The sequence below is a fragment of the Anomalospiza imberbis genome, chromosome 5, assembly GCF_031753505.1.
Source record: "Anomalospiza imberbis isolate Cuckoo-Finch-1a 21T00152 chromosome 5, ASM3175350v1, whole genome shotgun sequence".
Classification (NCBI taxonomy): Eukaryota; Metazoa; Chordata; class Aves; order Passeriformes; family Viduidae; genus Anomalospiza; species Anomalospiza imberbis.
The window spans coordinates 51,750,466-51,765,817 of record NC_089685.1 but is presented as its reverse complement, the minus strand read 5'-3'; the positions used below and the strand labels follow the sequence as shown (position 1 = coordinate 51,765,817).

General features: G+C 41.9%; 3 protein-coding genes across 7 annotated transcripts in view; 1 reads left to right on the top strand and 2 right to left on the bottom strand.

Annotated features, from left to right (window-relative positions):
- Positions 1-15,352, bottom strand: part of FERRY3 (FERRY endosomal RAB5 effector complex subunit 3) — a 360,837-nt gene that overhangs the window by 185,684 nt on the left and 159,801 nt on the right. The gene's annotated exons all lie outside the window — the stretch shown is intronic.
- ETFRF1 (electron transfer flavoprotein regulatory factor 1) lies at positions 366-7,906 on the top strand. Of its 2 annotated transcripts, XM_068190749.1 has the most exons (4): positions 366-449; positions 1,417-1,522; positions 1,629-1,878; positions 7,768-7,906. In XM_068190749.1, the coding sequence occupies exons 2-3, from the start codon at positions 1,478-1,480 to the stop codon at positions 1,842-1,844; spliced, it is 261 nt and encodes an 86-aa protein (XP_068046850.1). In that variant the 5' UTR covers positions 366-449; positions 1,417-1,477; the 3' UTR covers positions 1,845-1,878; positions 7,768-7,906. The 2 variants fall into 2 exon arrangements, with proteins under 2 accessions (XP_068046850.1, XP_068046849.1); XM_068190748.1 differs by lacking the exon at positions 7,768-7,906 and having other exon boundaries at positions 1,629-1,909.
- The window catches only part of KRAS (KRAS proto-oncogene, GTPase), a 24,653-nt gene continuing 13,899 nt past the window's right edge, over positions 4,599-15,352 (bottom strand). For 3 of the 4 annotated variants that reach the window (XM_068190743.1, XM_068190746.1, XM_068190744.1), the window contains 2 exons: positions 14,327-14,450; positions 4,599-8,087 (listed from right to left, as the gene is read on the bottom strand). In XM_068190743.1, the coding sequence (XP_068046844.1) occupies positions 14,331-14,450 (120 nt within the window). In that variant the 3' untranslated portion in view covers positions 4,599-8,087; positions 14,327-14,330. The remainder of the gene's footprint in view (positions 8,088-14,326; positions 14,451-15,352) is intronic. The other variant, XM_068190747.1, reaches the window with a different exon arrangement.

The following is a 15,352-nucleotide window of genomic DNA, read 5'->3' as shown; positions in this document are numbered from 1 at the left end:
CGCTGCGGGCGGCAGTGCCCGTGTCCCTCAGGACGCGATCCCGCTGCGGGCGGCAGTGCCCGTGTCCCTCAGGACGCGATCCCGCTGCGGGCGGCAGTGCCCGTGTCCCTCAGGACGCGATCCCGCTGCGGGCGGCAGTGCCCGTGTCCCTCAGGATGCGATCCCGCTGCGGGCAGCAGTGCCCGTGTCCCTCAGGATGCGATCCCGCCGCAGGTGCCCGTGTCCCTCAGGACGCGATCCCGCTGCGGGCGGCAGTGCCCGTGTCCCTCAGGATGCGATCCCGCTGCGGGCGGCAGTGCCCGTGTCCCTCAGGATGCGATCCCGCTGCTGGCAGCAGGGCCCGCGGCTCCCCGGCCCCGCCCGCACCCGGCGGCGGCGCAGGCGCAGCGCGGGCCGGGCGCTCCCGGCGCTGCCGTAAAGCGGCGCCGCGGCGGTTCCGGGAGGAGCGGGTGAGATCCCGGTCCGGTCCGGTCCGGTCCGGCCTCGCCTCGCCGGGATCCGCGGGGACCCGGGCGTGGCTCCGGGGGAGCGGGGCGGCAGGCAGAGCCAGGGGGAGGCGGCGGCCCGAGGAGGCCCCGCAGCGGGAGCTGGATTGGATTGCAGTCGCTTGTGATTTGGTTTTGGCTGCCCCGTCCCTGGCAGCGTCCGAGGCCAGGCTGGACGGGGCTCTGAGCAAGCTGGGACAGTGGGAGGTGTCCCTGCCCACGGCCGGGGGTTGGGACGAGATGATCTTTAAGGTCCTTTCCAACCCAGGCTATTCCGTGATTTTGTGTTTACAGAAATAAAAATCACTTACTTTGTCACTTACCCTTACGTTTTGCCGGTGCACACGGGACTCAATTTGTAATGCTCTAAAAGAGTCCTTAAAAAAGCAAAATTTATGAATGTGACAGTTGCAGGAATATAAATGTATAAAATGGCTATATCTATATGTACAATGTAGGAATATGTAATACATAAATATATATGGAGATAAAAATAAACACATCAAAATGTTATTATAAACACTGCTATATGAATATATTAAACACATAAATATGTATTCTATTTAGATATCTTTACCACTTTATATGTGTGTATATATATATATGTAGATACAGTTTTTTAGCAGACCACAGAAGCAGCCAGGCTAGCAGGTGCAGAATTGTAAGGGTGTGAGAAAGCAGCTGATGAACAGCACAAAGTGTCCCAGTTGTTGAAAGTTATTAGAAAGTTTCTTGTTTTCTGTTTGAGGGGGGAGAGGAGAAGACAATGAGAAGCTAAATAGAATGAAAAGCAGGAAAGAAAAAGAAAGAAGAGACAGAGTAGAACCAGAATCAGGGCAAATGGGGCTTGGTAGGGTATGGAAGTTTTAGGAAAGCTGAGGCAGTTTACTGACTCCCAGAGAAGGCTAATTTCAAATTGATTATCCTTCAGGTAACAAAATCCAAACAAACCAAAAAGACCACACAAGGACAGAGTTCACTGAAATGTGAGAATGGCCAATTCTTTAAGAGGTGAAGTGATAAAACTGTACAAAAATGTAAGTGTCTTAAATGCCGCCAACACTTTCCTTAACCAGAAAATGAACCCCTCTTTGACTGTGCACTCAGGTAATTAAAACCACATATTATTCTTTTTTCTCCAAGCTGCTGTACCTTGGAAGGGAATATCCCAAAGGAGCAGACTACTTCAGAAGCCGTTTGAAAGCAGCTTTTCTAAAAAACAAAGATGAGACAGACCCTGAAAAAATTAAGCAGCTGATTGCCCGGGGAGAGTTTGTTATAAAGGAGCTGGAGGCTTTGTACTTCCTGAGGAAATACCGAGCCATGAAGCAGCGCTACTACAGCGACGACAAGCCCTGACTGCGCCTGCTGTAACCACACACACCCAGGAAAGGTAACAATAAAAGAGCTCCAACTGCAAAGAAGTGACATGTAAATCCTTCCAACCCCTCTACACCACAAATGAGGGAGCTGCTTCCCTGCCAGAGGTCACTTGAAGGGTTTGGGTCTGCAGGTTATGGGTAATAGGTTTTCCTGTGCTGCTTTTGACCTTCTCAAACTAAAACTTCAGGTATGAAAGGATTTTGCAGGAAGGAGTGGTTGCACAGCCCTGTTTTGTTTCACTTCAATGTATGTGTTGAACAGAAACTCTTCTTACCCCATAGCTGTGTGTTTGGCTGTCAGTTCAAGATGCTGTGCTTGTTACCTGAAGATGAACCTGATTAAAAATCCTCCATGTTGAACAATCCGTTTCTGCTGGAAATGAGCACCCTCTCAGAAGTGAGGTTCCCACCCTGCAGAGGGAGTGCTGTGTTCAGTTCTGGTCTCCACAGTGCAGGAAACATGAGCTACTGGAGAGGATCAAGCAGAGGCCATAAACATGAGGGGTCTGGAGCATCTCTTATGAAGAGGGACTGCAGGAGCTGGGCCTGTTTAGTCCAGAGAAGACAGAGAGGGGATCTCATCAATGCATATAAATATCTCAAGGGTGGGCGTCAACAGGATGATGCCAGGCTCTTTTCAGTGGTGCCCAGCAACAGGACAAGGAGCAATGGCCATAAATAAAATGCAAGAAGCTCCACCTCAGCATGAGGAAGAATTTCTGTACACTGAGGGTGGCAGAACCCTGAACAGTTGCCCAGGGAGGGTGGGGAGTCTCCTCTGTGGACATCCCAAACTCACCTGGACTTGTTCCTGTGTCACCTGCTCCAGGTGACCCTGCTTAGGCAGGGGGGTTGGATTAAATGGTCTCCAGAGGTCCCTTCCAAATCTGGCTATTCTGTGAAAGCAAGTTCTTACAGCTTTTAACCTCATCTGCTCAGCTTACAGAGGCACCACCTTCCTGTGTCTCCCTTAGTCAGGGAGACAACTGTGGGGTCAGGAAAGGGGTGAGTTTGAACAATAGTGCTTTAAGCACTTGAGCCCTGAAGACAATTCCTGCTACTGCTGATTTCTGCTGCTGTGTAACTGTTGCAGCAGGAATAGAAAACTTGATCTTTGCCCCTGGAAGGGAAGTTTGGCCTTGGCTCTTTGCTCCAGGCTGTCTGTAGGCCTTGGCTGAACTCACACTTGTGTGAGAGCTGAAACTCTATTGGGTTGGTTGGTGTTTCCAGCAACTAAATGACACTGGAGGGAGAAACAATCTTTGAAATACAGGTAAGGAATCACTGCAGTAGAGCTGTTGGCAGTCTTCAGCAAGTCTTCACACTGGCACTAAGGAGTGTTTTAAGGTCACTCAAAGAATTGCCAGCAAAGGCATCAGCAAAACCAGGTTTAATATAAAAGTGAAAGTGTAACGAAGTCCATTCAGCAAGGTTCACTGTTTACTATGGGATTAAAGCCCACAGAGAAAAAGCAAACTAAAATCTACAATCAGTCAATCTAAAACCAAAATCAACCAAAACTTGTCTCTGAGGATGCTGGGGACACAAAAAGGGTAAGGATGGAAAAGGGCAAGGATAAAATGAATAAGGGAGATGCTTCCATTGAGTCACAAAGTTCAGAGTGGACCCCCTTGTGAAACTGAGCCCCAGATCTGACCAGCGGTTTATGCCTTAAGGTTTAACAGCACTTAGTCAATAGTTTAATTTAAAACAATTTAACTAAAGATTCATACAGAATTTCCTATAAGCACAACAGCAACTCGCTCATAGGCCTGAGCTACTTGCAAACGTACAGTACTTAGGATCTCTGAGAGCACTACCCATGGTACATTTTCTACAGCATATCCACACTCACAGTCCTGAAGGAGTATGTCCAAGGTATAAAATACCCCTGGAATTCACTGAAGTACTTACCTTGGATACCTTTGCATCTTGTCAGTGGCTGAAGGGTTGAGCCTCAAGGAAGGGGGGCATCACTCCAGGCTCTGTTGTCACTGCTGGTCCTCCAAATATAGCAAACAGGAGTTCACTGGCTCTCAGGGGCTGTACACACAGGGAGCTTCTGGACACTGCCCACTGCAGTCCAGGAGAGCTCCAAGGGCCTCACTCAGGCCTACTCTTTATAGGGTCACAAGAGAGGTGGGTTTAGTCACAGCAGTGTTCCATCCTGACTACAGTCCAGGTTGGTAACTTCCTCTGAAATTTCAGAAGCAAAAATGCTGTTCCACTGGGGGTGTTCTTCAGGCAGGCAAAATAAGTTTCCAGGGCTGTTGGTTACAAAGCAGGAGCTCTTCAGACAGCACCAGTTCCTGGGAACTGTTCCTGAAGAGCTCCAGAGAAGCTCAGCCCAGGTGCTGAACGAGCTTTTCTTGAGTTACAGCTGGCCTGAGGAGGAGGGAGGGGGGAATGCAGCACCATCCTCACAGAATTCTAGGACAGAATTTGAAAAGTGATGGCAGGGTACAGTACCTTGTGATGAAACACACGTGCTCCAGTTTCTGCCACCACACTGATGTGAAAAACTTCCACATCAGCTGAGCCCCTCTGCACTTCCACCTGCTCTGAGTAGCCACCCCTCTCAGAGACAGGGACACCAAGGATAGCAGCTCTGGGACAGGCAGCACCAGCAGAAGTGCAAGAAAGAATGGAGAACAAGTGCCAAGCACATGGAATTCGTGGGATGCTCTGTTACCTGAAATTCTTGTAGAGGAAAAGGAAACTGGGACAGACACTCACAATAACTATTTTTTATTACATTACAATAAATAGGAGCAGTACAGTTTGACAAAAAAAAAGACAAATTCCAGATCACCTCACAGCACATACTCCTAAAAACATTAAAAATTTTAAAACAAACAGTGGTCTTTTTTTTTTTCCTTTTTTTAACTTAATGTCAGGCATGACCAACATTCCTAGGTCACACAACCAAATTATGGAAAAACTGGATCACACTGCATATGTTCCACATCAAATAAAGCACAATGTACAAAATGTGCATGTTTCAGTTTACACTATACAAAAATAGTTAAAATACATTCCAGGTAAACATATTACATTAAGAAGTCATTCTAGTAAGAAGTTGGCACTCAAGAGGAAAAAGCAGAAGTATTTTCAACATGAAAACACAAGACAGTGGAATAAAGAAATGTTAGGAAAGATTTACCATCTATGTAGCTTTATGTAAACTTGAGACACAATGATTTGTTTTACAGTTTGATGGTCTTTGAAGATAATAATTGTATTGCTTCATAGTCTAGACAAGAGCAGAAGATTGTGTGTCAGTATTTACCCATTATCCTGTTACTGCAACAAAGCCCACACAGCAAAAGAGTAGCACAATATTTCAGGGCACTGAAACTGGTCAGAATAATTCCTTTTGGAGCAAACCAAGGATCCAGGTATTCAGCAGAGTTACATAAAGCTACTGTAAGAAGGTGTTATTCCCTGACACAAGGCAATTTGACATGGTGACATGGGCAGTGACTCCCAGGCTTGCTCAGGAGCTGCTCTCAGGACACAGCACCCAGGGATGTTCTGTGGAAGCATCTCAAACAGGGCAGCGATGATGGAGCAACTTGTGCAAGCTGCAATCCAATGTGCTTCACCAAATTTCAACAAACAGGAAGACAAAACTGCACAACAGTGGCAAGAATGGGGTTGGGTTCATTTTCAAGTAAATAAGGGCTAATCTAAATGGATTTTGTACTAATTTAATTAGACTGGCAGCTACAGCTCACTTGCTGAAAAACCCCAACAATGGTTCATATATAGCTCTATAGTAGAGCTACAGAAATCCACTTTTGATGAACAAGACATTTCAGCTACAAATTCTCCTAACAGCTTTACATTAAATTAACATCAGAATTTTAGACCAGCCCTAATTTGACATGCAGTGTGACTCAGTTACCAAAATTAAAATAACTTTAAGATTACTTCCACTTGCTCAAGGCTTACAACCCACTTTTGCTATGCTCTTCATCTATTATCAAGAGTGTATAAAATGTGCAAGTAACTGTATCCAACACATTTTAACCTTGGAAGCTCTGAAATATTTTGTGACATTATGAATCTGTTCTAACTCCTTATTATTGGTCCTTACAGTATAAAGTTAAGTTCTCCTGTTACTTTTTTTCAGAATATTTCATAACTTATATTTCACATTGAAGCTGAGAAGAGTGGAGGGGTCTGGATTTTGGTGAAGGTTGGGAGCAGGGGGCACAGGCAGGGAAAGGCCTGATTTCTCCCAGACACAATGGAATTAATATGGAGCAATTCAGACACTCTGTGTTCCCTGCCAGCTTTGCAGGTCCCCACCTACAACAGTCACTCTGGGATTTTTTTGTAAAAGCAAAATAATACTTTTCACAGAAGTGGTCCAAGTTACACAGTCCAATTTTTACATACACGTGTAACATTTCTATGGAATATCTTAGGGCAATGCTGCTATTCCCTGTTCCAAATTTCCCAGTGTCCTGAACTCTCCTACCTCAGTGTCTTGTGTTTTATTTTTTGGGTACTCCAGAGTCACACTTTCCAGTGTCACTCTGCAGCTGAGCTAGCTTCTGTGGAGAACTGCACCTTCAGGGACCAAAGCTCTCCTGAAACAACTCCACATTTACAGGGAGACACCAGAAACTGGAAACTGCAACTACTGGCTTGTACTTCAGTGGATAACTAGGCTACTGCAGTACCAAAAAGTGAAAGCTCCTGCAAAAATCCTGCATTAATTCCAATCAGGAAGAAAAAAAAAAAAGTAGGGGGAGAGAAGAACAAAAATCACAAGAGAACTTAAATCACAGAGAAAGACAACATTAAACTCTTGGTGTAGCTTCATGACAGTGTAGACACTGGAATGCCACTCACCAACCACTGAATCAGTACTTCACAGACATCACACAAACAACACTGACTCTGGAAATCACGTTCTATGCTGACAGATTGTGCAAATTCCACACCACTTCCATTGTATAGTGGATTTCCAAATTATTTGCATGAAGCAGCTAAATTCAACTCTTTCATTCACTCATCTGATGTTGCTAGAATTTAGAATTTCTCCCCTGTTTTGCACAAAATGGGCATCTTTAATGCCATTCTTGGGGGAAAAAAAAGAATGGTTTTACTCCACTGTGTAATTTAGGACTGATTTTGATTTAATTCTTATGGTAAATTCTGGGTCCAAGTATGAATTAACCTAAGAATTTGAATCAACTTCTCTATTAAGGCATTCTAGTATTTCCTAGGGACACTCAGGGTGAAATCCTGACCCTACTGAACAAAGCTACTCAAACCTTTGACACAGGGGGATTTCACCTTGCTCTTCAGACACAAAAAGTCAGTGAAGCTCTTAAAGCAATGCATTAACAATAGCAAATCAACCTAATTAGAACTTTTTCCATTGCCAGGTGTGCATTGTTGTCTTTTTAGATTTTTTTCTTTCTTTTTTAAATTTTTTTTAGAAAAAATAGAGTATTTTAAGGAGTGACTGTGACAAATTGCAGTGTAATTTTTTTTGAAAGTTTTGTCTTTACATTCATTAAAGTTGATCTGAAATGCTACAAGACTAGATGCCTAGAAGAAAAATCTACAGGAAGACTATAAAGGCTTCTGGTCTCTCTCTATTGCAATCAGTCTGAAATAAAGGAAAGGCTGCAATTAAAGTTTCTTTTGCTAACTAGTCCTTTTACCCAACCAAATTTATAAACCCAAAAATTCAGAGGGGATGTTAAAATGTGTAGAGCATCATTTGTTTGCTTTGCACACAGAACAGAAGTTCACAATCAGTAAGAAAAATAGGAAGTTAGCAACTGTGCATGCACCAAAGAGCCTAAGACAATTCTCAGGTTTTTTGTGGGTATTTTTTTTTGTTTGTTTTGGGGTTTTGTTTTTTTTTATTTTCACAGGCATTGCTAGTTCAAGAACCAACAGTCAAAGAATACTGGCACTTTAAGAGGAATGAAGTTTCCACTGTCATTTAAAACAAGCATTCAGGTAAAGCTAACAGGATCATGAAGCAGAAAGTAAAGTAATGCTAAAACAAATGCTAATAATTTAGTGTAATGTACAAAATTACTTCAGTACTTCTTAAGAATAAGATAAATCGTATTTACATAATTATACACTTTGTCTTTGTCTTCTTTTTCTTCTTTTTACCATCTTTGCTCATCTTCTCTTTGTGTTTTCTGATTTCTCGAACTAATGTGTAGAAGGCATCATCAACACCCTGAAAAGACACCGAAGATACAAATAAGGATCAGGTTCAGACTCACAGGCCTGCTGAGGTACAGCCTGTGTCCCTCCCTGGCCACGGGAGGGGGGTTCCATCAGCCCATTTTGCTGCCTACCTGCCATCCTTTGAACCATGAATCCTGGCTGCAGGACTAATCCTGTTCCTCCCTGGAATTCTGAGCAGCACTGACACCACCACCTGAGGGAACTGCTTTGGTGCCAGCAGGAGCTGACACCTGCTGCCCTATCCCTGTTCCTAAACTGGGCTTAGAGCATCCTGCAGGTTACTCACAGGTGCCCGCAGGTGAAATTCCATTGTTGGTGTGGGAAGGAAGGTAATGAAGTGTGTGCTGCCCTCGTCTCCATCTCCAAGAACACACCTTGCCCCACTTCAAGCTAGAAAAGTATCATATACAGAGTGTGTATTCATATACTAATACCTCACAATTAGGTTCTAAGTATATATTATCACAGAATCATAGAATGGCCTGGGTTGGAAGGGACCTCAAAGATCCTCCAGTTCAACCCCCAACACCTTCCACTGTCCCAGGTTGCTCCAATCCCCATCCAACCTGGCCTATGACATAGGACACTTCCAGGGATGGAGCAGCCACAGGTTCTCTGGGCAACCTGTACCAGGGCCTCCCCACCCACACAGGGAAGTTGTGAGGCATTAACTATCTTTATTTATGCTTTACTAATCTATATACAGCTCTGGAACATGAATTCTAATCTTTGTACCAATAATTCAATACCAAAGACATAGTTATGGTTAATCCACATATTCTGATCATTTCTCAGGCAGATTGGTATAGTAATCACACCACAGTTTTATAAATCTTTACACATGCAAATCGATCAAATCAATCCCATGTCCCAGTGATAAGTTATTTGATAAATCATTCTATTCACTTTGAAAGTTAAGGACACTTGAAACACATTCTCTCTGGTCCTGGACAGTCACTTAAAATCTCCACGGCTCCAAGATTTGAGCTACAGACACAAAAGCTAAAGTTTGTTCACACTGAGTAGTTTCTCATTATTTTCAGAGGTAATTACAGCTGACCAAAATTAACTCTTATCTAAAGAGACCAGCATATCCAAAAGGCTGATATGGACCACTATCAAGTACAATTACTTTGTTACTTATGGGAAACAATTTATGGCCTTGCTTCAAGTCCCACTGAAGTACTCATGCTGTCAGTCTGCTTTTACATTTAAAAATGAGTACAGGTGGTCAAAAAATCCTTAAGATAAAAATTTTCTTGATTCTTTGCTGCCTTACTCCTTATACCCTTGAGCAATGTTACTGTATCACAGCAGCCAAATGCATCACTACAGAAATTCAGCCACGCGAGTTTGCCTTCAAGCTGCCAAAAAAAACCCCACAAAAAACCAACACTCTGCATTTCCTCCTCTATGCCTACTTCAGTAAAGAACTGAGAGTGAACTCTGAAGAAAACAGAAAGCCAACAATCACCTAATTCATTATTGCTTCAGCCAAACTCCAAGTGGTGATGAAACCTAGTATGAAAATTCCAAACAGGGAGGTGTGAAATAGCTTCATTTAAAAAGCAGCACTCAGTATAACCTAAACTTATTTAAAATCTTCAAGTTCATAAAACATTTACACACCACTTATGTTCAAAGTCCTTGGCAGTGTATCTCCCAATATCAATAGTACACTTTTGCATATTACAAGACCTTGCAAACAACTTGTTCTATATTTTAAGGCACTATTGACCAATATAAAATTGATGCAGCATGCCTACTGGGAGAATAGCCTTATTTCTGCAAAAGGTCATGTCACTCATTAGTTTTTGGAGAATTAAAAATACTTGGTATTACTTTAGAGAGAACTAGTGTATTTTGCTTACAGCTCCAGCATTAATGCACAAAGAGAATATTTAGCACTGTTCAAGTAGGAAAATGCTATAGAAGTTCAGGATTCCAATGCAGGTCTCAGTATTAAGGGGGAGCACAGCACTAAGACTCAATCCCAACAGACAAAACAACAGTTTCATTCTTAAAACACAAGAACCATATAAGAACAGCCTCTGCTCAAGACTGCTCATGCTGCCTTACAGAACCACCTTTCGGAACTGCCTTTCAGTTGCTGCCTTCAAATGAGACACACTTAAAATTGTAATTTAAGTATTCAAATGAGCAATCCCCCCTTATTAAACTTGTTTTAAAATAAATGCAGAAAAAATAACTTGCACAAAGTAATACCCAGATACTATCAAGAACCTTTAAACACATGACTTCACAGTCAAGGGTTTAAATTTTTTTTCTACCTAGTAAGATGATGATCTTTTAAATACAGCACATGTTGACACACAGAATCATAGAATGGTTTGGGTTGGAAGGGATTTTAAAGATCATCTCATTCCCAGCCCCTGCTGTGGGCAGGGACACTTTTCACTAGACCAGGTTACAGAACTGACTTGGCTTTCATCCTTGCATTGACACCTCTGTAGACCAAGCCTCACTAATTATGGATTATGTTTGGTCCTGCCACAATTCATCTTCAATTCAGGTCATTAATAAAACATGACATACAAAACTGTGCTTAGACCACTTGTGAGTTAGAAGTGGAGAACACAAGGTAAAGGAAGGTCTTTCCCTTTGCAGCCTGCCCATTACATTTTACATGCAAGTAGTGGATACTCTGTCTGCAGAAGGACCCTGAGGCATCAATGCTGTGAGATCAAAGGCTGCCAACCTTTCCAGTCAGCTCTTTCAGTAGGAAGGGACTGCAGGCAGCTGACCTTCCTCCCTCTGACAATGCACTTATTGTGTGCAAGCCTTTGGGGAAGCTAAAATGAACTGAATGAGAGCACTAAATCCAGGCTCAGATTAGAAACTCACAATTCCCTGTGCAGACTCACAACCAAACCCCAGAGCCTCACTAAAGGTGCACTGACAGGCCTTGCCCCTGGCCCTTGTTCTTCCAAAGGGCAGAGGGAACAGAAACAACAGAACTGATCCCACAGGAACAGCATGCTCCTGGCTAGAAGTTTCCTTTTGGAGCCCCACATGATTCCATGGCAGCAGGGAAGTCTGGTGAGGTGGCAGCACCACCACAATCATGTGCGAGACTGGGCAATGAACCTGGCTGGCAATAACAAACACCAAAATCATGAGGAATTTGGAATTCCTTAAACTCCCAGTCCCACAAATAACCCTTAAGTTCTAAATTGTAGGAGTTCTTTCTTATATTAAAAAAAATACATAAAAATACAATACATATTATACATTTTAATCTATTTTCTATATAAAAATATACACATCAAGATATATTTTCTATATAAAATATATGTTTATACATATTTTTAATATATACATATTTTAATATAAACATACACACATGTATCAGTCATGAGAAACAGAAGTTATTTGTACACCTCTGTAGTACTATGGAGAGAAATGATTAAATTGCAGTTTGAATCAAGAATTTAGGCATTTTTAAATTCAAATCTAGAACTTTTGTAATTCAAACTTTTCACTACTAACCCAGCTCAACCCCAAATCCATTATCTAGATGTCTGCTTGTAGCATGCATTTTATTTAAAAAATCTGACACTTTCACGGAACGAGTTCTTTTGAGGATTTTGCATGGAGTTTTGGAAACTTCTCCCTGCTAGCTGGAAATTACAAATAGAGCAAAAGATGTTTTGTCCTTCCTGCTTTACTGTGTAACAGCCAAAGGAATGGAACTCTCAGAAAGCATCAGCAGTTCATTGCAGTCTGGGCGGTTAAAGTTTTCAGTTTCCGTGGGCAAGACTAATAGAACTTCAGAAGGCATCCCACAGGCAGATAAACAATGTTCCAAGAGGGAGAAAAACCCTCTGAACCATCCAGCTTGGTTATTCCCAGAATACTGTCATTGCAGTCTGTGTTACAACGAATATTTCTGAAGTCTAAAATTCCAGCTGTAAGGCTCACACCATCAGGTGCTGCTCTCCATTAGCCACCTACTACACATCAGACTGAAATAATACATTTTCTTACTGACTGGAAAGTAATACAAGCCAGGCTGGTTTAAATATCAGACTTCTCATTCCACTCAAATCACTACTGAACTACAGCTCTGCCATAATAATTCTGGAATATGCTTCCTCCAGCTCAACTTCCTAAGTACAAAGTTGCTGAAAATGCCCATCAATACCATGCAAAATTCCCGTGGGAATAAAGGCAAATGATTCCTTCCCTAAGCAGACTCCTGAAGTTCTAGAGCCTTAGATCCAAGACTGTTTTCTAAACAGGGTACAGGGGAAAAAACAAAAAACATCCAAAACTCAACAATATCCACTGTTGACAGAAGATTTTCCTCATGGCGGGGGGGGGGGGGGAGGGGGGGGGGGGAAGGAGGCATGAAACCCCCCCAAAATACTTCTCTTGGACATCATTAGGAAGTAGGAAGCTGGAAGAAAGCAAGCATGTTCTCAGACATAAATAAGAACGCTATAATCTGAAAAATCCTTCCACTGAAAACCACCATTGCCACCATCTTATTCCCCTTCTCCCAACAGGAAGGGAAAGCAGACAGGACGCAGCATCTTTCAAGTCCCAGCATAAAAAAATAAATTCTACTTTGTGGTACGGTTCCATCAGTAACACACCAAGTAACTGCAAAGTTGGTTTCCAGAAGGCTACAGGGCTTAAGCAACTTAATTTCTACTGTTCTCATCAAAAGTCATCTTGCCCAGCTTCTCTTTGTTGTTTTTTGATAGCAGGGAAGGACAGAACAAGGTGTTTTGATGGCATCAATTTTAGTAATATCTAGATGCAATACTAGGGAGCTTCATGACTGAAGTTTCCTGTTTCCTGCAGTGGAAACCTGTGATACAAAGAGTATCACAAAGTGATTAAATCATATAATTAAGTCTGGAAATGATCTACAAGCACATCAAGTCTAGCCTCTGACTGATCAGCACCTTGTCAACTATGTCATGGCATTAAGTGCCACATCCAGTCATTTCCTGAACATCTCCAGGAAAATGGACTCCACCATATTCTTTAGGGAAAAAAAAAAATCTAAATAATTACCTCTGAGCAGTCATTCATCACTTAAAAGCTGAGACTAACAAGCCTGAGCAGATCTAGTAAAAACTGATATGAATCAAAATTTCTTCCCCAGAGAAACAAAACTCCTTCACTGAGAAGAATATTCCCACACTGTGCCAGTCTCTGGAGGATACAACCCAAATTCTACTACTTCTCTGCCACATATTCTGAGTACAAACACATACCTTGAAAAATGAAGTTCTTTTACACAATGGGAAATTCCAGGTCATCCTCCACTTGGACAAGTATATAAGGAATAACAACTCACTCTCTGCACTGATGCAGAAGGAGGTAGAGAATTAATAGGATAGGAATATCTGCAAGGAACTGCTCCAATGTTTTACTCAAAAAGCACTGGAAGTGATTTAGACAAGCACTTCTTCCATACCAGTTTTTCTCCTCACCTCCTCCCTTTTTTCTTACAGCAGAATACACAGATTAAAAAATATTTTGTGAGAATTTGGGTATTGGGGTTTTTTGGTGTTTTCTTGTTGGTTTTGGTTTAGTCCCCTCTCTTCCCTCCAGTGTTCCTTCACCCCCACCTCCTGTAAATGCTCTCAAAAAAAGGTGAAACCTTATTTTGTCCAAATCTGGATCACTCATGGCATTATAACTGACAAACAAACAAACAAAAAAAACCCCAAAAAACCCTAGAAATGATAAAGGTATTTTTTTTAAGCTGGGGAAGAACAAGAAAAAAATAACTTGGCATAAAGAAGGGCCTGAGAATTAAAAAATCCTGTACACCAGTCGAATACTGTTTTGCTGGATTAGGAATCTCCTGTTTCTGTATCTGAGGAGGACTTTTAAGTGTTATAATCTTCTCCCCTCAGTTCATTAGCCTGAAGCTTCAACCAATATTCACCTCAACAGCATAATGAATATATTCCTAATAAAACTCCTTCCTCCTAACTTCTTCCCACTCAGAACTGTGCCTCTGTTTCCCAGCTGGAGAATTCAATATGCAGTAAAGACTTGTTAATCCATTTATCAAAATCCCACGAAACAAAGCAAATCCATATTGAGGACACTGAAATGTGATTTGTTTTATATCTGAAATTATGTCATTGATTAGCCACAAAAAGTCTGATTGGCAAGACAACCTCAATCAGTTTTATTTGGCAAGTGATTTGCAACACTTACCCTGGTACATTACAAACTTACCCTGTTACATTACAAGGCATTTTTTAATTTTCACACACCCTGGAGTCTTTTCTTCTTTGCTGATTTTTTTCACTCTGTACTGTCGGATCTCTCGCACCAATGTATAAAAAGCATCCTCCACTCTCTGCATTGTAAAACACAACTCCTTAAAAATCGTTTTGGTAGTGATTGAGACAAACTGGGACACCCATGGAAGGGGAAAAAAACCACAACAAAACCACTGAAATTATGAGCTTTACTTGAGAGAAGTATATGAAACTTAATTTATTTAAAATGCTGGGCTTGCTCGTTTGCTGCTTGATAAATACTTGATTTATTGATTACCAATTATTGTGAATATCTATGCTTCAAGCCCTGCTTTTCTTCTGTGCATGGTAACACTAAAAAAAAGAATTACTTCTTTTCTTCCATTGCTGAAAATGATACTGCTTGTGTAACTGAATATTCCCACATTTCTGTGGGCATGGATGTATGCAGGAGGCATAAAAATCTTATTAGATTGTGAACTAGGGGGTACTTACAAACACACATAGTTAAACCACCCACTTGCAGTTTTGAGCCAAAGTGAGAACAAGTTACTGTTTGGACAAAAAAAAGCAAGCTCCTTCATGTTCTGATCTTTAGGTCAGAAGGGGAACTTTGCAAAAATCCATGGATCAAGCTAACAAAGTATTAAAAAAGTCCTTCCAGGTGATTTCCTAAGTGGTTATAAAGAAATAAAATTTTCTAAGAAAACTGAATTTGGGGCAGTGTCGTTTTCAAAGCTACTAAATTTACAAAGCAAGCGCTGTGCTATTAAATTTAGGAAAAGCGGTATCTGAGCCATGGCTGCAAATGTTCATTATTGTAATCTTTAAGAGCTTTGTTACATCAACAAGACACACCTGATCTGTTCCTCTGGGCCAGACTCAGCAACAAGGGTCCCATAACAACACCTAAATGCAAACAATCTGTGAAGTTCTGCTGCTCAGATTTTAGTCTGCTGCAGAAATGCTCCTCATGTGCTCAGGGATGACACAGAGCTAT

What these genes read in the sequence shown, in the direction of transcription:
- ETFRF1 (XM_068190749.1), top strand. Translation starts at nt 1,478, where the DNA reads ATGGCCAATTCTTTAAGAGGTGAAGTGATAAAACTGTACAAAAAT. An exon ending in TGATAAAACTGTACAAAAAT is followed by an intron (nt 1,523 to 1,628) that starts GTAAGTGTCTTA and finishes TTTTTCTCCAAG; the next exon opens with CTGCTGTACCTTGGAAGGGA.